This window comes from Amblyomma mixtum, chromosome 1, assembly GCF_055824585.1.
Source record: "Amblyomma mixtum isolate Tamu chromosome 1, ASM5582458v1, whole genome shotgun sequence".
Classification (NCBI taxonomy): Eukaryota; Metazoa; Arthropoda; class Arachnida; order Ixodida; family Ixodidae; genus Amblyomma; species Amblyomma mixtum.
This window is the reverse complement of record NC_143012.1, coordinates 135958559-135982281: the sequence shown is the minus strand read 5'-3', so window position 1 is coordinate 135982281 and position 23723 is coordinate 135958559. Positions and strand designations below refer to the sequence as shown.

Genomic DNA, 23723 nt, shown 5'->3' with positions numbered 1-23723 from the left:
CGTTGGGAGCGAAAAAATCACAGGCATGGCTATGGCAGGTGGTCCCCGTAGAGCAACCTAGGAGGCAGGTGGGTGACCTAGGTCACGTGACGCTGCGGAGTCTTCGCAACGTGCCGCACAAAGTCTACCGTTTTGCCATCGCAGGGCAGTGGCGCATCGCTTAACCGCTGAACTACTGTGTCACGAGGGGTATGAGGACTCCCAGGCTACTGTGAATGTACAGCAGAGAATGACCTTCCGCGAATATGCGAATTAACCCATTCCGTACCCTCAAGGTGGAGCCTAAGTGCTTTCTCCAATTTGCTTTCATACGTATGCAATTTCTCAGCAGCTTTGTACGCTGCTGCAGCGTGACGACAAGTGGGCAAAAGTCGCCTCGTTGCCCAATGTGTGTAGAAGTAGCTTCAATTCAAGAAATGATCTTGGAGCCTATTGAGCAGAAAGCATGCAGTTTTTGTCTACGAATGAAAGTGGAGACTCTGCCGTCATAATTTCTACTGTAGGAGACAAGCTGTAGGGGACAAAGCTGAGGTGGAGTTTCGCTGACTTGAAAGTTACGTCATATATAACGATATACCTCGCTCGTTTTTTTTTTTTTCACGCTGTGAGCAACTGAACAAAACAAACACGTTGGTTTTTCTTTTTTCTTTTGGGCAGGTCTACAATGGCAGTACAGAGAAGCCATACACAAACCCTCGGGCCCCCGTGCACATCATCACAGGATCTGCTGTAAGCAATTCCTACCTTTATAAAGGAGTTCACTTCAAAGCTATAGAGCAGGTGTTTTTGCAAAGTATTTCTATGCGTGCAATTCTGTTGTCCTTGCAGATGTTTTTGTCATGGAATATGTTCAGAAATGTACGGATTGTTTCAGTGAACGCTTTCGAGAATTGCTGAGCATAGGGCAGTCGGAATAGAGAGAAGAGCATTTCAGGAAGAAAGTGTCATTCGCGGCGAACGTCTGATATTTTCGATGTGACGCCAATTAGCTACCTCGCTCGAATGGTGCACCGTAGAGTACAACTGTTTCATTTGCGGGTGGCTGAGCGCTCGACAAAAGACCTCATCGTGCATGCACTTTGCCGTGGACCGCGTTTAACTCAACATATCTTTAAAAGCTGCATCGGCTACGTAGCGGCGATTCTAATAAATACACTCCACAGCGCACCGTTCTAGCGCTCCAGGCAAGTGTGGGGACAACTGTACAAGATTATGCTAGACCAGTTTTTAAAAAGCATGCAAAACTCTCTCTTTAGGACACGCGAAATTCGATAATGGGCCAAAAATTCGTGCTAGCGGCATGCCAGCTGAATCTTTTTATGGAATACGTATCGAACAGACTTGTACATAACGCGTTGCAATCAAGTAGCTGAATCATCATGATCAGCGTCAGCTGACTGCGCCCACTGCGGAGCAAAGGCCTCTCCCATGCCTCTTCAATTAACCCTGCCCTGTCAAACACGGGTCAAACACGGGTAAAGGCATCCTAGTTGAAATCAAGAGGAAGAAATGGGCTTTGGCAGTACAGTGCGAAGGCAAGTTAACCGCTGGTCCTTAAGGGCAACGGAGTGGATTCCTAGAGAAGGCAAGCGTAGTAGGGTGTGGCCGAAAGTTAGGTGCGCGGATGAGATTAAGAAGCTTGCCGGGAAACGGTGGCCACTGCTGGAAAAGGATGGGGTTAGTTGGAGAGACATGGGAGAGGCCTTTGCCCTGCAGTGGGCACAGTCAGCCTGATGATGGCTTATGGCTTATGGTGATTTAACGTCCCGAAGCAACTCAGGCTATGAAGGACGCCGTAGTGAAGAGCTCCGGAAATTTCGACCACCTTGGGTTCTTTAACGTGCACTAATATCGCACAGTACACGGGCCTCTAGAATTTCACCTTCATCGATATTCAACCGCCGCCGCCGGGATCGAACCCGCGTCTTTCGGGTCAGCAGCCGAGCGCCGTAACCACTGAGCCACCGCGGCGGTCAGCCTGATGATGGGGATGATGTGCCAGATGCCACCATCTTCGTAATCTTATTAAGCACCCATCTAACTTTCCGTGATTCCCCCCCCCCCCCCCCCCCCCCGCTACGCTTGCCTTCTCTTGAAAGCAGGCAAGCGTAGCAGATAATGACGGCGCTGTTGCAATGTTGATGTGATTGTCAACATGTTTTCTTTTGTTGTATATATTTTCGCGGGTCAAGCAATAAAGCTTTAGTTGAAAGTCAGCGCTCGCCTTTCAATTCTTTCCCCGTCCCCGTCTTTTTCGCGTTATTTACAATCAATCAGTCTTGAAATACAGTCATTTACCCTTAAGGACGACCGGTTATCTTGCCTGCTGACCACTGAGATAAGGTCCATTTCAGCTAAGAAATTGTAACCAGTTACTTGATACTGAGTCGTTTACCGAAAGAAATATATTTGATTCGATGACAACCCCATCCGATTTAGGGCTGTCAGGAGAAGTTGGACCCGTTCGTGAAGAACCCGTCTGCGTGGAGCGCAGCGCGTTTCTCCGACTACGGCTACACGGTGATGAAGCTCCACAACGGCACTCACCTGACTCTGCAGCAGTTCTCCGTGGAAAACGTAAGTTTGCTCTGGAAGCAGTTTATACCCTTGCTACATGGCAGTTTCGAATGCCTTCCAACCGGATGCCATGCGCCCCGACTGGAATTTTTTAACCGCATTCATCTCAGATGACATTCAGTTGACGAAGTTACGCGGAGGAATTCGAGATTTCCGAATGCCTTCGAAACGCGTACACAGACCGCACTAGCCAATAGCCGTCCCCGTCGCCATCGCTTCGCCGCACGACAGCATCCTCTCTGCTGCTGAAAGAAAGAAAGAAAGGAAGAGAGAAAGAAGGAAAGAGAGAAAGAAAGTATTTATTTAGCATAAAACATGAAATACAAACACACAACTTCAGGGACCGAACAAAATTTGTTTAAGGGATTTCGATATCCGCTGCTAGCTTTTTACTGCTGCTTTTTTTACCAAAGAGCTCCTGTACTGGCTCAGTGAATGCTTGAAGAACAGTACAGCGCTGAAAATTTACCGAGGGAGCGCGAAATTTCCCCAGGAAAGAACCGAAGAGGGCGACTGCACTCCTGTACCCTTCTTTACATCGCTGTGTAAAAATAGCTAGCGCTCATTAGCAGGATATAAAGCGCAAGCTGTGCTTTAGGTTTATTAAATAATCTCTGATCTCTTTTACCGGTTGTGCCCCTGCTTGTTTAAAGTGCCACTGACCAGGGTCCGGACATTTGTGAAAAACAAGCCCACTGCATAGATGAGACATTGAAGATAACCTCTGCAAAATACTAGAGCCATGCGCGCCCCGAAAAGCTGCGAAAATTGAAATCAAAGCCTGCTCGTTCTTTCCTTCAAGAAAAACGGCCCCGCCCCACTACTCTGAACCCCGTTGACGTCATGGGGGGTTACTTGCGCTAAAGGCACTCCATTGGTGCATCGTTCTGACTGACGGGAGAAGGTTGGGCGGAGCCTTGGCGTCGCGTCGTCTGCACAACGCTTTCCGCAGCGCTTCTGTTCTGGCTCATGCCTACAAACCCGCATGAAGAAACAAAAAAAACTGCGGAGGGAGCGTGCGGCGACAGCCTTGAACCCTAGCCATAAAAAGTAAAAAATAGTAAAACTGAGGGAGTTGGTTCGCCCCCCCCCCCCCCCCCCCCCCGCCGTGATCACGTCACGAGACGCTCTGCGTGCGCGCTCCCTTCTCAGTTTTTTTTCTTCTGTGCAAGCCCCCCAAAACAAGGTTTTAATTACTAGTGCAGCAGAGCCTTTCCCTCGCTCGCCCACTTGACCGCTCCGCACACACACCGCTTATCCTTCATGCATCTTGCGTACGCCTTGACTCCAATGAACGACATGGGCTTCGGAGCGGAGAAAAGACACAAACACACAGAACACAAACACACATGAAGAAAAGCAAACGGGCGGTTGCCGGGTCCGCAATTCGCCGTGTGTTTCGAACACAACCGACTTCCGCCCCTCCGCTTGTTAAGCGGTGGGCAGGCCTAAAAAAATGAAAAGGTGGCTCGCTAACTGGGAATGACAAACAGATGTATGAAAGGATGCGCTCGCTAACAAGTCTAGCATGGGACGAATACAGGTCGAGCAGTTTTGTTGCACCCCCAACCAGGAAGGGCAGGGAATGGAGTGGCGAAGGTGAAAAAAAAAGCTTCAAACAGAAAAAAAACAGCAATTGGGGAGAGGAAGGACAAATAAAAAAAAAACGCGGCGAAACACCGCGAGGAGACCCAGAGAGCAAAACAGAGAGGGTGTTAGGAAACCCGCAGCACCCCCCCCCCCCCTCGAACAGACCCAGCAGCAAAAACCAAGAAAAGAATTCTATTGAAGGCGGGGCCATTACGTAGATATGTGACGCACTCCACAGACACTACGCCTCCGGCTTACATCGGAGAAGGAAGGATTGATTTTGCCTTGCCGAGCCTACTCGACGAGGAGCGGCAGAGAAAAATTTCGAGGAGAGAATGGAAGGAGATGAGGCTCGCTCAAAGAGAGGTAGAGAGTGTTTGCGACCAGGGGGTGGTCAGACCTCTCTTTGAGCGAGCCTCCTCTCCTTCCGTTCCCTCCTCGAAATTTTTCTCTCCCGCACCTCGTCGAGTAGGCTCGGCAAGGCAAAATCACCCCTTCGTTCTCCGATGTAAGCCGGAGGCTTGGTGTCTGTGGAGTGCGTCACAGGGTTACGTCATGACCCCGCCTTCAATAGAATTCTTTTCTTGGTTTTGCTGCTGGGTCTGTTCGAGGGGAGGGGGGGGGGCGGTGCGGGCGTGCACACTGAACGATCGAGAGGCGCGATCGGCTCGACCACCTAGACTTGTTAGCGAGCGCATCCTTTCATACATCTGTTTGTCATTCGCAGTTAGCGAGTCACCTTTTCATTTTTTTAGGCCTCCCCAGCGCTTCACGAGCAGAGGGGCGGAAGTCGGTTCTGTTCGAAACACACAGCGAAGTGCGGGCCCGGCAACCGCCCGTTTTCTTTTCTTCATGTGTGTTTGTGTCTTTTCTCCGCTCCGAAGCCCATGTCGTTCATTGGAGTCAAGGCGTACGCAAGATGCATGAAGGATAAGCGGTGTCTGTGCGGACGGTCAAGTGGGCGAGCGAGGGAAAGGCTCTGCTGCACTAGTAATTAAAACCTTGTTTTGGGGGGCTTGCACAGAAGAAAAAAAACTGAGAAGGGAGCGCGCACGCAGAGCGTCTCGTGACGTGATCACGGCGGGGGGGGGGGGGGGGGCGAACCAACTCCCTCAGTTTTACTATTTTTTACTTTTTATGGCTAGGGTTCAAGGCTGTCGCCGCACGCTCCCTCCGCAGTTTTTTTTTTTTGTTTCTTCATGCGGGTTTGTAGGCATGAGCCAGAACAGAAGCGCTGCGGAAAGCGTTGTGCAGACGACGCGACGCCAAGGCTCCGCCCAACCTTCTCCCGTCAGTCAGAACGATGCACCAATGGAGTGCCTTTAGCGCAAGTAACCCCCCATGACGTCAACGGGGTTCAGAGTAGTGGGGCGGGGCCGTTTTTCTTGAAGGAAAGAACGAGCGGGCTTTGATTTGAATTTTCGCAGCTTTTCGGGGCGCGCATGGCTCTAGTATTTTGCAGAGGTTATCTTCGATGCCTCATCTATGCAGTGGGCTTGTTTTTCAAAAATGTCCGGACCCTGGTCAGTGGCCCTTCAAGCAGTGCGACAATCTGTAGGAAGCGCCGAAGTGATCGCCCACCAGGGAAACACCTGATATAGTAGTATACCACTGCGAAAAAAAACAGGAGTTGGTAACACTGGGCCACGGTCTGCGGCGGCCTATATTACCCCCCTGGCCAATCAAAACAGTGAAAGAGATCAATATTCTAAAGTTTGTGTCTATTAAAGAAGTTAGACATCAAAATTCTGCAGTTTATAACGTTTTCCGGAGGTTAGCTTCTTGTTTAAGTAAAAAGAAACATTCTAACAGCGCACTACTCTCTTGTCGTGAAAGAACTCGGAGCGGCGATCCTGAATGTGGGCGGAGCTTCACTGCAGACTTAAGTTCACTGCGGCTATAGCACAGGTCCTAGCATGGAATATAAGACCAGCGCTTCTTGTTCCGGCTTTCGCCGACGTGGTCAGTAGTTTATGTTATAACACTTTATTCAAAAATATGTTCAGTGACCATACGCATTAACTGAAACGACCTAATTTTTTAGCCTTAATAGACGGCGATAGCTGCTACCGGCCGCCTAAAGCATTGCTCGGCAGATTAAGTCACACCAGGATGGATAAGCGGGCGAGTCGGTGATACATAATGCAAAAAAACAGCGCGAACAAACGGGGACGAGACGAACAATGCTCAGCGCTTGTTCCTGTGCATTCTTCGTCTCGTCCCCGTTTGTTCGCGCTGTTTTTTTTTGCATTAAGTCACACCGCCGCTTCCCGTTTATTGCATGCGCAGCATACTATGTAAGCAATAGTTGATTTCAGGTCGCTGTCGTCAAAAGTACACTCGATGGTCATTTGCATTTGCACACACCGAACTCTGCAGACTCGCTAGGCTTAGTCGTCGGTGAAGGGGGACGTCGTTGATTAAAGTTTCAGAATTCGTCAAGCTTGTGGCTCTGGTGAGTGCTGAAATGTGCACATGTGAAATGTAGCCGCTAGTTCCGCTTATTTCGAATATGGTTAAGGTAAAGGCAAGCGCGTATACATTCAAAGTGTCGCTTAATCAGCGTGAAGCTTTCGTTCAGCCGCCTATCTGTAGGGGACGTGAAGGATAACCGTCCGCTGTTTAGATCTGTCGGTGTCGTTGGCCTGAAAAACATGTCTCTCTGCAATTGGTCGTGCTGGCGTCGTTGTCGGAAGAATATGACCGCGGGGACCGCCGGTGTCGTTGATGTACTCTGAAAACGAGCTGAAGCTGTGGAATGAGTTCAGAAAATGTCGTGTAGCACTGCGGTCCGAATATCATTCCAAGTCTCAAATGCCATTCGTCTCAGATGTCATTCGAACGCAAAAGTGCTGCATGTGGGGTATTAGCGAGAACACTTAAAAGTTTCCCATAACTATAGGAATGGCTTTGGTTCTAAGAGGATTCTGGTGTGGGCTAGTGGGTTCATTCTTAATAAACAGATTCACACAGCGCTACGGAACGAGGACACACTCTGTTTAAACTTAGAAGGCTATGTGAAGAGGTGGTGCAAGCTTCAGGAGAACTTCGCCGTTAATTCCGGCGGAAACCACTCGGGGCGTAAGCAAAAGGTGTGCACTGTTCTGGAACCGTAGCGGTGGCCGAGAAGCTTGCTGCTGACCACGACGTGGTGTACTGGACACTCAGCTTCTTAGACCTAACTTAGGCGGAGGGGTAATGCCTGAATGAATGATTTCAGTAAAATATACAGTTTTATGGTGTACTACAGGAAATAAACTGTAATCGGCAACTCCAACAGTCCTCAACCTGTCTCGGGTCAGAAGCAGCACTGCAAATGCAGAAAATCACAGATGACGCATGCATAACTCATTTGAGAGAAAAAAAATTGAAAAAATATTCATGGTCTGAACTAAAACAGTTTAGTTGAAGAGCAAACCAATTTGGGAGGAGGTATTCTAATGCACGTGCTCAAAAAACAAAACAAAACATTGCCGAGAGAACTGGTTCCACATTTATTAAACGATACGGGGAGCGAAAACAGCTGAATGAATTATGTTTAGAGCTGGAGCTAACATGAAATGAAATGAAATTTATTTCAGCAGAATCGGGGTATATATACTTGGGAATTTTCGTTTTTATATCTGCTGAGGTTCACGAGGCAAAGGCGTCCATGTGGCGCCTGACGGGGCCTCGTGACCTTCACGCACGCTGTGCGGCGAACAGTGCCAATATTTGCTGAGGGACACCTTGTACATTAGCGAAATCACATCACATTCAAGCGCAGTCTTTTTCAATTCAAAACAAAAATAAATAAACATAAGTAATAAAAGCAAAAACAGAGCATCGACAAGAAAAAGCCAACAAGACAATCAAAACAAAGGAAGAAATATACATAAGTAATAAAAGCAAAAACAGAGTATCGACAAGAAAAAGCTAACAGCACAAAACAGTTTCACACATTCTTTGGTGACGTCTCAGGTAACATCAGGTTGAAAACGTTATCAGGGTATAACTCGCCAACAACCACGATTGAAGGCCAGTCCTGGTTCTGAGTTAACATTCGATATGAGCCAGCTCGTATTGGTTGCCTTTTTGTTTTTTATTTCAGGTTTTTCTTTTGAGGTCACGATAAAATGAAAATATTATCGCGACATTTGATAATAATCTGCAACCTTTAGCAGTAGTGCTTCTTTCACTTGTTTTTTAAAAGAATAGCGTGTTTTAGAATCATTTGCGATGGAATGCAGTTCTGGAAACGTGTTTAGTACTAACGGTAGCTGATAATCTATTGACTCCTCACCGTAGGTTGTTCTAGCGCGTTGTTTTACGTATTTTTCCTCTCTTAACATATGACCACAGTCTGGTCTTCTATATCTCGTAACGAAATTTTGTCCGTGTGATTTTTTTTAATACAGGTAGTTTGCTAGACTCTATTGGAACAAATAAGTAGTGGGTAATACTTTATATTTTAAAAACAAAGGGAATGCATGTTCATATCGCGATTTATTTGCTATAAATCTAATGCACTTCTTTTGCAGGCCGTACAGTTTTTCTAAGTTACCCTTACCAGTGCTGCCCCAAACTAGTATGCAGTAGTATAGGCGGGAGGAAATCATTGCGTAATTTAAACCAAGCTGGCAAAATAAACCTTAACCTGTTGAGGAGGCCAAGCGTTTTTGAAACCTTTATCCGCAGTTTTGATACGTAATGTGTCCAGCTCAGATGTTCATGGAAGTACACGCCTAGGAACTTATGTACATCCACTCTATTAATTTGATGGCCCTGAAATGTTAACTTTATATTATTGTGAATTAACTTATTCCTTGCTCGGAATATTATGTAAGTGGTTTTTTCTACATTAAGCGCTAGTTTGTTTGAGGATAACCATGTCGACAGAATACAAAGCCACTCATTTGCCGTATCCATTACTTCCACAAGATAGGGACCACTGAAAAATACATTTGTGTCACACCGTAAAACAGCGCGCTTACACGGGACGAAGAAAGAAGACACGCACACACACAGCGCTGAACTTACAACTGCATGGTTTATTGCATTGCTCGCAATAAATACCGGAAAGGAAAACAAAAAAAAACACAAAAACCAAAGGAAGGCGAGGAAGATATCCTTCTGTCGCATCATGTCGTCAATGGTTATTCAAGATATTTAATCTCTTTTCTTGTCAGTGCCATCGATGGAGTGCTAACGCATGACGCGCCTTTCCTATCTACGATGAATGCTTCATATAGTTTCACGTTTGTGTTGATGATTATACCGCCTCAAAATCTGGCTTCGTCCAAGGTTAGGTGTGCAATGACAGGCAGATACGTGTTTTGCCAGCGTGCTGCCGTATCCCGTGCGGATGTTAATAGCGTGGTCTCGTAGACGGTCGTTTATGCAGCGTCCACTTTGGCCCACATAAGGTGCGCCGCATGACAGCGGTATCTCGTAATCTCGTAGATTACCTCCGTGTCACAGGTGGTGAACATTTTTTCATGTTTCTTACTGCACCGCGCTGGTTTTGGGGCATCTTCGTTTACCATTCTGCAAAGCATATTGAGCTTTCTGGGTGCGGTTAGGATCAAATTCACTCCAGCACGCCCTACTATCTTCTTCAACGAATGGCTGATCCCGTGCAGATACGGCATAACAGCCATCTTCTCACGGAGGTAATCTACGAGATACCGCTGTCATGCGGCGCATCTGATGTGGGCCAAAGTGGACGCTGCATAAACGACCGTCTACGAGAGAGAGAGAGATAACTTTTATTTTTCAGCTCAAGTCCGAGCCTTCATAGTTGCCCGTTTTGTGGGCGCTATTTATCGGCGGTGGCAGAGTAGGGCCACGTGTCCCTTGGATGCGTCGGATGTGGGCGGCGAGGAGCGGCCAGAGGGTGGGCTGCCGAGAGGTTGGTGGAGCGGTCCATCGGGCCCACGTGAGGTGAAAGGGGGGAGGCAAGGTATGCGAGGAAGGTATGGTGGGAGAGTTAGTGGCGCGGGGGCATAACCAATATGTATGAATGTTGGAGGGATGCTCTCCGCACACGAGACAGGCGGATTTGCCCGGTTTATGAAGGATATAGTGGGAATACAGTTCGCAGGGAAGGGAGTTAGTCTGGTTTATTGGTTTATTGGGGTTTAACGTCCCAAAGCGACTAAGGCTATGAGAGACGCCGTAGTGGAGGGCTCCGGAAATTTCGACCACCTGGGGTTCTTTAACGTGCACTGACATCGCACAGTACACGGGCCTCTAGAATTTCTCCTCCAAAGAAATTCCAGCCGGCGCGGCCGGGATCGAACCCGCGTCTTTCGGGTCAGCAGCCGAGCACCATAACCGCTGAGCCACCGCGGCGGCGGGAGTTAGTCTGTGCCTGTCGAATTAGAGTGGCGTCAGCACGGCAAAGGAAATGGGAGGGTGGCGGAAGTGTTCGTCGCATGTGCCGCAAATTGCGAAGGTGTTCGCGGCAGTCCTGTCGGTGTGTAGCGCGGTCTGCCTTGGGATTATAATGGGCTGGCCAGGCAGTCGGAGGGCCCGGTGGTATTTTTTCACGGGCCAGAGCATGAGCAAGCTCATTCTCCGGTATACCTTGATGACCAGGAATCCATTCAAGGCGGACATAGAGCGTAGGGTGGGCTGTTAGGTATTGCAGCAAAGTGTCTAGGATATGGGGAGGGAGTTTTTGAGATTCGAATGAGCGTATGACAGCCTGAGAGTCTGCACGTATGGTGATGGTGGAGGAAAGGTGGCCGTGAAGCGTAATCGCCTCTGCTATGGCCAGAGTTTCTGCTTCGGTTGAGGAGGGCACTCCTGTGTGGAGATGTGTGGAGGTGCTTCGAGGGCCGACTACTGCAGTAACTACTTGGTGCTCGAGGATATGGGCATCGGTATAGTAAGTGTCGTGGCCCAGTGCGGGTAAATCGTTCGCCAGTGCTTCACGCCGCCCGGGATTTATCGTTGGAGACATGTGGCGTGGAATGGGTTTTACAGTAAGACGGGGGATGCTTTTCCACGGGGGAGCAGATGGTTGAAGCGGGGGTAGTTGGGAAATGGTGTGTCCGAAAAGGCTGAGGAGGTCTCTGCCTTGCTCGGAGGCCGTCTACGAGAGCACGCCATTAACATCCGTACGGGATACGGCAGCACGCTGGCAAAACACGTATCTGCCTGTCATTGCACACCTAACCTTGGACGAAGCCAGATTTTGAGGCGGTATAATCATCAACACAAACGTGAACTATATGAAGCATTCATCATAGATAGGAAAGGCGCGTCATGCGTTAGCACTCCATCGATGGCACTGACAAGAAAAGAGATTCAATGTCTTGATTAACCATTGACGACATGATGCGACAGGAGGATATCTTCCTCGCCTTCCTTTGGTTGTTTTTTGTTTTCCTTTCCGGTATTTATTGCGAGCAATGCAATAAACCATGCAGTTGTAAGTTCAACGCTGTGTGTGTGCGTGTCTTCTTTCTTCGTCCCGTGTAAGCGCACTGTTTTACGGTGTGATCATGCACCAACTGGCCCGGCAACTATCCTTAATACGTTTGTGTCATCTGCGTACAAGATAATGTTAGGTGTCTGCGGTATCATTACAATATCGTTGATATAGAGAAGGAACAGTAATGGTCCTAAAATCGAACCCTGTGGCACACCATATTTTATAACTTGCAAACTTGATTTAACGTTACCAAGCCCAACGTACTGGAGTTGATTCTGCAAATAACTCTTGATTAAACGTAGCGAAGTTCCACGAACCCCGTATCTTTCCAGTTAATAGAAAAGAATGTCATGCTTTATGGAGTCGAAGGCCTTCTTGAAATCTAAGAATATGCCTACTGTGTAAAGTCTATTTTCAATGTTCGAAATGATTTTTTCTTTTATGTTTAACAAAGCAGACTCTACTGATTTACTTTTCTGGAACCTGTACTGGTGCGGTTTGACGACGCCCTTGCTGTATAAGAAGCTTCCCAATTTACTGTTGATTACGTGCTCCGCTATCTTTGAAAACATCGGAAGTACGGAAATAGGACGGTAGTTCCCGAAAACGTTCTTGTCGCCTCCCTTGTGTACCGCGCAGACGCGGGCAATTTTCATTTTTTCAGGAAACAAACCATCACGCAAGATACCGTTAGAGATATGTGAAAGAGGTAAGCTTAGCAGGTTAGCCACCGCTTTCACTGGACGAGCTGCTATTTCATCGTACCCGATAGCACGGTTGTCCTTGAGACCTTTCAGCACAGATTCAACTTCATGAAGCGTAGTTGGAGATAAAAATATTGTATCTGCCAACCGATCATCAAAATACAATTCAGAGTGGGCGCTATCAGAAATATGCGTAATGCCCGACGTTAGGAAATGAGTATTGAATTTTTCAGCCAACGTGGAGCCTGAATAAGCAATGCCATCAATTATGAGTTCTTGTGGGGCAGTATGCGCATTTTGCGAAAGAACGGATTTCATTAGAGGCCAAGCTTTTTCAGGGCAGCCGTAAACCGTCGTAAACTTGTTAACATAACACTCTGTACGGGCTTTCTTCAGGTCAGTATTAAGCTTGTTTCTAATCTTGATATATTGCAGAAGTTTACTTACATCTTTAGTCCTGATAAATTCCTGAAATAACCTGTCTCGATTATTTATTCTTTCCAAAATTCCCTTGTACCCATGGCTTTCTTGCTTTGCGACATTTAACGACTTTCTCAACAGGATATGCTGCTTCATAGAATTTAATTACTTTGTCAACAAAAGCATTGTACGCATCATTGGCATTCCGAATGGCATTCAGACTTCACTCCAGACTTCACTCCAATCTGTATTTGATAGCATGCTACCGAAAAGAATCATTCCATATTCGCTAATGCGTCGTCGATGAAGCAGAGTTCGAGGCGTCTGATTTTCAATAGGGTGGAAACAGAAAAGAGGCATGTGGTCACTAATACCAGTTGCTAGGACACCTGCACAGACATCTTTTAAACAGCTAGTAAAACACAGGTCAATGAGCGTTTCACTCCTGGCGGTCACACGAGTGGGTGCATCAAAAACATTTTTCAGTCCAGCTGAATGCGCTGATTCAAGAAGTGCAACTGATGATGACTCTTTGCACAGTACATTAATGTTGAAGACCCCCACAATAATGACGGGAAGACCTTTCGATGTGAGATATTCCGTGAAATGTTCAAAAAAGTTTAAGAACACGGAAAGGGATCCGGAAGGATTATAACATTATAATAAAACCTTTGGAATTGATTGTAAGCACTTCGTAGTCAATGGTGACCACAGAGTATTCTTCCAAGACAGTATAACTGAATGTATTACAAATGAATAGTGCTACAGCACCACCCCTTTGGCGGTCGCGACAGAGGGCTTCACGTCTGTAACCATCAAACTGGACAGCATCATGTTTGTCAGTAAACCATGTTTCCGTAAAGCACAAAACGCTAAATTCATGTTTCAGGGGTGTTAAATAGCTAATTACTTCTAGTTGCTTACTACGCAAGCTTTGCATGTTCAGGTGAAAAACTGAAAGGAATCTACACTGTGGGTGTTGATGGATGAGAGCATCAGCGAATGCCTGTCCGTCATAGTAGCCGTATTGCGGGAAGGCTGTGACATGAGTCAAAGGCATTAACAGGGAATTTGCGTCTTTCAGTTGATCTTGCTGAGATCATCTTCAGTCTTTATCAGGATGGCGAGCTCACCTGCCCTTTTCCTAACATAGATTCTTCCGTTCCTCTGCCAAGAAAATTCATACGACTTCTCGGTCGCCCTTGTTTTCACTAGCCAAAAGAGCTGCTTATTTTGCGGGCTCAAGTTATCGAACAGTCTGATGCCTGGTACTTTTGTCCTCAAGAGTGATCGTTTATCATCCCATTGGTTTTTCAGCGTACGTGAAGAAAACCGCACTAGCACTGGAGGGACTTTGTCAGGTTTGCAAGGGAGTCTGTGAATTGCCTCTACGTCTCGCGTTGTTACTTCCGGAATTTCCAGTTTCCGTGCGATAGTGTTTAGTTTTGCCAGCAAATTTTCATCTTCGGTATGTTCCATGCCATGAATTTCCAGGTTCTGTCTACGGTTATACTGATCCAGGTCGTTTATCTGCCTTTTCAGTTCTTTAATTTCTTGAAGGGATGCATCCGACTCGACTTTGTCTACCCTTTCCCTCAGTTCAGTTATCTCTGTTTGTTGGGCTGTGACGAGCTCTACTACGCTATCATATTTGTCCGATAAGAACTTGACATTCTTTTCAATTGCTTCCACAGTTTCTTTCCTGGTCATAAGTTTCTCGATTTTGCTCAGGAGGGGGAGAAGGGCTCCAATTTTCTTGTTCATATTGGCTAGCCTCACCACAAAGTCAACATCATAGTCATGTTTAGCCTTTCCAGTGTTCTGGCTACCTCTTAACTTCGAGGCTTTGCATGTTGGACACAGCCATGACTTTCCTTTGCCAGGCTTGGCCTTTACGGCTGCCTCTCCCACTCCTGCGAAACTCCCGGCATGGTATGTGAAAGCACACTCAGAACAGCTTATGGCAGTAGAATCTTTCTCGATGGCTACGTGACATGCTTGACAGATGTCAGCAATGTCCTCATCACACATCACGCCAAGTACACCACTAACAACAGCAACAGCAGCAGCAGCGGCAAAAAAAGCTATTGTTTGAACTATTACGGTAGACACAAAATACAACTAACCTGTAACAGCAATACGAGGGATTAAACGATGGAAGGAACTGCCGCCACTGCTGCGGGCTATGTGGCCGCGCCGGGGGCAGAGCTCTCTTCTTATAGTCTTGTCCGGTGGTGACGTAGCGCTTGCTTCCCTTGTAGTGCAGCTATTTGTCGATGGCCTGCCAGCTGATCATGCGTGAACGTGGTCAGAAGTCTGTAACAGCAAGACGAGGGATTAAACGATGGAAGGAACTGCCGCCACTGCTGCGGGCTATGTGGCCGCGCCGGGGGCAGAGCTCTCTTCTTATAGTCTTGTCCGGTGGTGACGTAGCGCTTGCTTCCCTTGTAGTGCAGCTATTTGTCGATGGCCTGCCAGCTGATCATGCGTGAACGTGGTCGGAAGTCTGTAACAGCAAGACGAGGGATTAAACGATGGAAGGAACTGCCGCCACTACTGCGTGCTATGTCGTCGAGGATTTCGCTTTTTCTTATCATAGACAGAGTGTAACAAATCAATCGATTTGCAGAGTTGGTAGGCGGGGACTGCACAGAACAATATTCTGGAAGCCATGCACATTAATAAAAGGTATTTCATAGAATTAATAGGGTGTACTTTATTTCTACGGTCCTTAGCGTAAGTCTGTACTTATCGAAAGTTAAAAAAATTGGAACATTACGTCTTTAAACACTGAGTCAGTATAGGGCATCAAGTGGTGTATTGAACTTAACACTGAAAGCTTTCAATGTCATCTTGCCGAGTGGGTTCATTCTAATAAGGGCACTGCAACGCTGTTCCCCGAGGCTAGGAGAGCCAAAATACTGATATATATCCAATCGTGTATCATCCTGCCGCTAAAACGGAGCATCTAGCTTATGTAGCACGTTTGATATTGGTTGTCATGAAATAAAGGGGCAGTAACTGTCTCACGTATCTCCGTGTGCACCCCAACTGCGCTGTGAAGCAGGGGATGAAGATGGCAGTAAAAGAGCAAAGAGAGAAAGAGGTGGTCTAGCGGACGTCCCCGCAACAATTTCCACCACCTGGAATTGTTTAATGTGCACAGACATCGCAAAGCACACGGGCGACTATTGCGTTTCGCCTCCGCCGAAACGCGTTCGCTGCGGGTGGGTTCGAACCAGGGTACTCCGGCTGAGTCGCCGGGCGCCTTAATCACTGGTCCACCGCGGCGGGTAGGAATAAAAATTACTCGCATATTTCTCTTCCACACAACCGAGCAAGGAAAAAAGAATTGCAGACCACGACGACACCCTGTCACGGAAGCGTTGTCCAGCCAACCCAGCTCGGTTAACTTAGTTTTTGCCGCTGCCTCCCTCGCCACGGCTAATGTTATGATCGGGCATCGACCTCCGGACTTGCCGATTTACGATTTTAAAGGCGCAATTCGCGCGAGGTACCAGCATCGGACGTCGCAGAGGGAAACGGCATTTCAAAAAGACGGGGAAACCTCGGCCGCCGGTACAAACTGGAGCAGGTCAGTTTGATCGCATTTTGGTTTAAAACGCGGCAGCCGCGGCTAGGACTGACCGCGTTGCGGGTTAGCGGAGTGCAGGACCTGACCAGAACGCGCTGTGCACGTCGAGAGACGCTCGCCTGATTAATCATAGCATTGTTCTGCATCATGGACTCAAACCTTCTTCAGTCCACGAAATGTGGGACTGCTCCCGGGTCTTTGCTGAGCGTCTCACAGGCCCGTTTCGGCATCTTAGTGGGGACTGCCTAACGATGTGGGGGTCTCTAATGGAGAGCGGATCTCAAATGCAATCCCACTGTACTCAAAAGAGTACGCTATGCGTCGTCCGAGTTTTTTTAGACTATAACCAGTGAGAGCTTTTCTATTTGTACTGATCACGTATCAAAGCGTGAACGCTAGGCATGTTTCTATGCTATTGCATTTTGATATGCATACACATTCTGTTCTATCGTGCAGGGCCTGCAGCTGCTGGACGAGATCACAATAGTCAAGGACAGCCACGGAGCATACCCGAGCGTTCAGCGCTAGGCCGCTTCACGTGCCGCCCGCTGTGGTCCGAGACGGCGGGGTGTGATTAAAGTCGCCTTTCCGCTCATGCCCACTGTTTCTGCAAATCGGTGCGCACGCTCCGCGCCGTCGAAATACAAATACAAAAACAAATGCCTTTATTTCAACATCAGGGGTGTTAGGGGTGCACCTAAAAAGCCCATGACTGGCTTGAAAGATGGGCGCACCTTCGTGCATAAAAACCGGCAGCAACAGAACACGGACAGAGCAATAAAAAAGACTACAGTGCATAGGTAAACATCATATTCAGTAAAAAATAGTGAACGTCCTCTTGCAATAATAAATAACTGAAGTCGACAAGGTTAACACGAAACGCTCAAAGACACTGAAAAACGAAAAACGAAGAATAACAATCACAAAAGAAAAACCTATAATTAGGTCCTCGGGGCTCACTGCGCCGATTAAGAAGAGTTGGAATTACATGTCGCAGCATTTGACGACCGTAATTAGTACGAAAGGATGGCACATACCAGACGTCGTTGTTACGTGTTGGGTAGTAATTAGCTTTGGGCCGTAAGTTAGCTGTGCCACCAAAGTATACGTCATGATTTTGAAGCGAGAAGCTTCACTAGGCTGGTCAACACCACGCTTCGCGTCAGCCACACTACAGATTTGACACTTCTGCGCATGCGCGAAACCGAGTGACCTCACGCACGGCGCAGACACTCGCCATGGAAGAAGAAGCAACAGTCGGACGGCTCAGACACAGGCAGAAGTGCCAGTGCGACCAAGGTCTTCACGGCAGACTATGAACAATCCGTTCGGCTACGTGTGTGACGTTTGGTTTATGGTTTGGTTTATGGGGTTTAACGTCCCAAAGTGACTAAGGCTATGAGAGACGCCGTAGTGGAGGGCTCCGGAAATTTCGACCACCTGGGGTTCTTTGACGTGCACTGACATCGCACAGTACACGGGCCTCTAGAATTTCTCCTCCAAAGAAATTCTAGCCGCCGCGGCCGGGATCGAAACCGCGTCTTTTGGGTCAGCAGCCGAGCACCATAACCGCTGAGCCACCGCGGCGGCTTGTGTGTGTGACGTTTGTGAATGACTATAACATTTGCGGGATCTTAAGCCGGTAAGTGATGCCATGCGGCAGACATTAAGCTTAGCATCTGTTCAGTTGAGTGAAACCGTGGGTAGGGTGTGTGCCTCATGTAGGGCATTTTTAGTCAAAGACAAAGACCCTCTGTTCAGCGTTAGATCTTTCGCCGCAGCCGTGCGCAGTGTGCATTTGAAAGGAGAGGTATAAAAGGCGCGCTTGCCCACAGAACAGGCGCAGACACTCGCCATGGAAGGAGAAGAAGCAACACTCGAACGGCGCAGAAACACCGATACAGAAGTGGTAGATTGGGAGTTGGCTAAAAAGCAGCGAGAGCTTTTCGCTTCGTGGTATCCAGGCTTAACCTTAGCTAAGCCACCGGCAATTTTTTCCGTTACCTTTCGTATCGCTTACTTAGCAATAATTTATATACGTCATTAATTGGAGTTACTTTTAATGATGCGAAAAGAGGTTAAGTGTCAGCAGTAAACGCGGCATTTGCAATGATACGAATGACCTCCTTCTGCATTTTCTGTAACCTATATGTATTTGACCATGTTGTTGCCCCCCACACCAGATGACAGTATGAAACATTAGATAGAAATAGTGCATCATGAACTAAAAGTCTGACACTCAGAGTTAGTAAAGAGCTGACTTTGTATAACATGCCTGTGGATTTTCAAGTTTTTTAGTTAAGTTTTTAGTTTTTTAAGTTTTTAATTGCCGGAAGCGCTTCTTCACCTCGGCAGTATCGATGTGCTCCCCCCACGATGGACGATCGACTGGACATCCCCTTCAAAATTCAAGAACTGAAAGCAGCTCTTTCTGCTTGTACGCATCCTTCGTCCCCAGGACCTGATGGAATAACATACAATGCGCTTCGTCATCTAGGCCCACATGTAATGGAAGCCCTCTTGACATTGTTCAACCACTCTTGGGCCTCTGCCACTGTTCCACAGCAGTGGAAAAGAAGCCGCATTGTGGCCTTGCTCAAACCAGGGAAATCGCCACTCGACTTAACATCCTACAGACCAGTAGCTCTGGCAAGTTGTATTGGCAAGACGATGGAGCATATGGTGCTAACCCGTCTAGAATGGTTCCTTGAAAAACGTGGACTATACCCTTCCACAATGACGGGTTTCCGCAAAGGCCGGTCTGCCATCGACAGTGTAATTTATCTCGTGTCGACGGTAGAACATGAAAAACGCCGTCACAGGTTGACTGCTGCTCTTTTCCTCGACATCAAGGGCGCATTCGATAATGTTCAGCATGATGCAGTACTAAATGCACTCGATGAATGTGGTATAGGCGGACGTCTACACAATTGGATTGCAAGCTATTTGACAAACCGGACAGTCTACATGGAGACTCTTGAAGGAGGCACAGCAGATCATCATGTTGCTTGTGGTGTTCCTCAGGGAGGAGTGCTCAGTCCAACGTTGTTAAATCTCGTGCTCATTGGCCTTTTCAAACAACTACCGAACTGTTTCGATATCCGCCTACGCAGACGATATTTGCATCTGCACATCAAGTGTCACGCTTCCCCAAGTGCAAGCAAGATTGCAGCGTTCGGTTTCCATTACGTCTGCGTACTTGCGCCGTCAGGGGCTTGAACTTTCGCCAACTAAAAGCGTAACATTGACTTTCACACGCAAGTTAATGGCGTGGTATCCGGTCACAATCGACGGGCAAATTGTTCCATACGTAACACATCACAAATTCTTAGGTGTTACGATAGACCGTGACCTGTCCTGGACGAAGCACATTTCTGTGCTCAAGAAAAAGCTCGACAGCTTTGCAAGCATTGTGCGGTGTATGACAGGAAAATGTTCGGGTCCCTCTGAGCGATCTTTACTACACGTGTACCAGGCGCTGGTAGTCGGTCTTCTCAGATACAGTGCACCCGTTCTCTCGGGGGTCAGACTATCAGGCCTGCGTGTGCTTGAAAGCGCGCAGGCTCGTGCTTTAAGAGTATGCTTGGGTTTGCCATGTAAAACTTCTACATGGGGCACATTTTATGAGGCCCGCGCCTGCCCAGCACGAATTTATTTTCAACAGGAGCCGCTTCGTGTGCATTTGCGGCATCGGACCAGGCATCGTCATTACCCCCTGACCAACATTAGTGCAGTGCGTCCAGATGCAGCCTTTTCCAGAGCCCTTTGGATGCAGCGCAATGCGGTGCCTTCGAACTACGCGCCACACCAGATTGCGGAGGTGCCACTTTGGGCAGTACCAAAACCATCTATACGGACAAGAATCCCTGGGATAACAAAGAAGACGCACATTCCAACAGTCGGACTGAAACAGCTGGCGCTGTCATACATTACATCTATGTATACTAACACCCAGCATGTTTTCGTGGACGGATCCGTGACGACCACTACTTCAGCTGCAGCGGTGATAGTGCCAGGAAATGCCTCATGTCACCGTTTCAGGCTCATGCACAAAACGTCCTCTACGACAACCGAATTGGCAGCCATACGAGAAGCCGTCCTTTATATTGGTCACCAGCCAGCGCAGCAATGGACTATATTCTGCGACTCGAGATCGGCATTGCAGGTCGTACAAACTTATCTAAAACCAAGGGCATGCGAGCAGCTGGTTCAACAGATTGTGCTTTTGTTAGCCGAAGCTTTGCACCGCGGCCATATCATAAAGTTTCAATGGATACCGAGCCATTGCGGCATAGCGGGAAACGAGCGTGCTGACGCCGAGGCGCGGATGGCACATAGTGATGGTGCTTTCATTGAGGTAGCCTTTTCTAGATCAGACATTGGAGCCTTGTTGGTGCATTTAATGCAAGCGGCAATGCAGTCGCACTGGCATGATTCGAGTCATCAACAGGACCGCGTCTATAAGCTTGACGCTGGCTCACGATTACATTTGCCATCTATGGTGGTGCGACGTCATGGGACTTTACTCCATTGGCTACGGCTTGGCGTTGCCTACACCAAACACTATCTTCACAAGATCGGCATCGAAAGTAACCCAAATTGCGCACAGTGTCACACTCCAGAGACTATTGGACACCTTCTTTGCGAGTGCCCGAACTATACCGCTGCAAGAAGAACATTGGAGGCGACCGTGAAACAACTGGACTCTCGCCCTCTCTCTGAGGAAACTCTTCTGGGCGCCAGGACGAGACGTTCTGATTGGTGGCGTGTGATAAATGCCCTGCTCAACTTTTTGTGTGAAACAGGCCTGGATACTCGTCTGTGACTGCCTGTGCACAACCTACATGGTTAATGACATGTGTCGGTGTTTGTGTTGCAGACACCAGTTTTATGAGTTTTATGTGCGTCTACTAACCGCGATGCGAGTGCCAGCCAGTGTGGTGTGTGTGTGTGTGTGTGTGTGTGTGTGTGTGTGTGTGTGTGTGTGTGTGTGTGTGTGTGTGTGTGTGTGTGTGTGTGTGTGTGCGTGCGTGTGTGTAGACATCACCCGTGAAACTCATTGTATTATGCCATCATCAGCCTTCATTCGCACTTTCCTTTTCCTCCTCTTCCCTTTCCCCTGTGTGGAGTAGCAGGCCAGGGCCATGTTACCACCGGCCGACCTCTTAACCTTTCCCTCATTAAAATTGCTTTCTCTCTTTTTAACCAGATTGTCGATGTGTATGTCCCATGAAAGATTGCACTGCAGTGTCACACCTAGACACTTTACTGGCGCCGCTGTTTCAATGCTTTGAGAACCAAGAAAACCAAGAGAGAGAACGAAGACAGCGCAAACTTCACGACGGACGCAGAGAGGGGAGACGAGACACAGGCGCTGTTCTCCTGTTCTCCAGGCGCTGTTCCCCTTTCTGCGTCCTTCGTGAAGTTTGCGGTGTTTTCATTGTGGTGGAAAACCAACTAGCTCGTGATGTTTTCTTCGTTAGTATATGTAAATGTTCTAGTGGTTTGTTCTTAAGCCTAAAAAGTACAGCTTTATTTTTGGTAGCGTTAATTCTCAATAAAGATTCAGTACTCCATTCGACCAATTTGCGTAGTTTCATTAGCATTTAAGGTCGTCACTAAGTGTTTTAGCGCTAAAAAGTATGCTGACGTCATCTGCCTACATTATACATTTAGCGCTGTTGTCAATGTTCACAATGTCGTTAATATAGATGTTAAACAGTGTAGGTCCAAGAATACTGCCTTGCGGCAAGCCAGAATGCACGGATCTAAAGTGCGATGAAGAATTATTAATTACAACCCGTTGCTGGCGGTGCTCTAAATATGTTATTAAAAGCTGAAGGAATGTGCCGCGAATCCATAGTGATCAAGTTTAAGGAATCGTATTTTGAGATTTATGGAGTCGAATGCTTTGGAAAAATCCCCGAAAATCACGAGAGTTAGTTCTTTTTCTTCAAATGACTCTAATATAATTTCCTTCATGGTTAATAACGCTGTTTGTGTTGATTTTCCTGCGACAAAACCAAACTGGGAAGCTGACGTGACTGTGTTTGTTAAAAAAGCATGTAATGCGCACTTGTTAAAACTTTTGAAAACATTTCGAAAAAACTGGCAAGATCGATATAGGTCGGTAGTTGGAGAAATTATTAGCTCTCCTCCTTATATAATGATGGTAACCTTGGCAATCTGTAGCTTTTCGGGAAAATTCCTGAGGAAAATGCCAAGTTTATTATGTATTCTAATATTGGTGCAAGTATGTGCTATGTATACTTCGCTGGCAGTATTTGGAGGTCTTCAACGTCCTTACTTCTATTTTTCAGCGACTGTAGGACCGACAGAACTTCGTTAGTTGTAGCAGGAGTTAAAAACGCGGTTTCGCTAACCTTTTGACTCATGCTGTTGAGCTATTGGTTTGGTTGCGTGCCGTCTGTAATGAAAATAGTGTCTGCTCCGTCTCGTGCTGACCTAACTGGCTGCTGGTGTTCCTCGGTGCAAGAGTGACTTCTTTGTAACGTTACGTTACAAATCTGGTAGAGGCAGTGCTGGGTACGCTTCCAGTGCTGCATAATCTACCTCTCACTACGGAGCTTACTCCGGTACATCAGCGCCTCGGCCGCCGACTACGTGGAGAGCCCCCGGAATTCGGACCCCTTCCGGCCGCTACCAGGACGACGCAGCCTCGACCCCTGTAGCACCTGCGGCAATGACATCTGAGAGCAGGTTTCCCGCAAACATCCTGTGCCATCAGCCGCGATCACCACCGTTTTTTCATGGCGACGTTTTTGAGGACGCCGAGGACTGGCTTGAGGCCTTCGAGCGTGTGGCACGTTACAACGGGTGGACCGATGAGCGTAAGCTCCACAACGTGTACTTCGCTCTTGAAGAGTCGGCACGGACATGGTTTGAAAACCATGAGGCTTCTTTTCCATCCTGGGAAGCCTTCTGTCTTGACTTGAAGGCCAGTTTTCCAAGTGCCGACCGCCGGTAGCGAGCAGAAGCTGCGCTGCACTCGCGCAACCGGCGCCAAAACGAGAGCGTGCGCATGTTTTTTGAGGACATGACACGTCTTTTCAAGCGCGCAGACCTACAAATGCCGGAAGACAAGAAGCTGTGCCAACTGATGCGGGGCGTGAAGCAAGAACTTTTCGCAGGACTAGTGCGCAGCCCACCGTGCACTGTTGCGGAGTTTCTCAGTGAGGCTACCACCATGGAGACGACGCTCCAACACTGAGCTCGTCAATACAATCGTGACATGAACTTTATTGGGTCCGACGCACTCCCTATGCAGGGCGGTAGCAATATGGATAGACTACGCAACCTCGTCCGTTCTTTCGTGCGAGAAGAACTGCAAGCCCTCCGGATGCCTTGCGACATGCCATCTTTTCCATCACTGGTTGAAGTCGTCCGGGACGAGGTG

The 23723-nt window shown here is 47.8% G+C and overlaps 1 protein-coding gene across 1 annotated transcript in view; it reads left to right on the top strand.

The window, feature by feature from the left end:
• The window catches only part of LOC149367679 (acid phosphatase type 7), an 87057-nt gene extending 70154 nt beyond the window's left edge, over positions 1–16903 (top strand). Inside the window, exons 10-12 of the mRNA XM_089556858.1 lie at positions 658–729; positions 2440–2577; positions 16763–16903. Coding sequence (XP_089412984.1) covers positions 658–729; positions 2440–2577; positions 16763–16834 — 282 coding nt within the window. The 3' untranslated portion in view covers positions 16835–16903. The remainder of the gene's footprint in view (positions 1–657; positions 730–2439; positions 2578–16762) is intronic.
• Positions 16904–23723: the final 6820 nt, after the last annotated feature.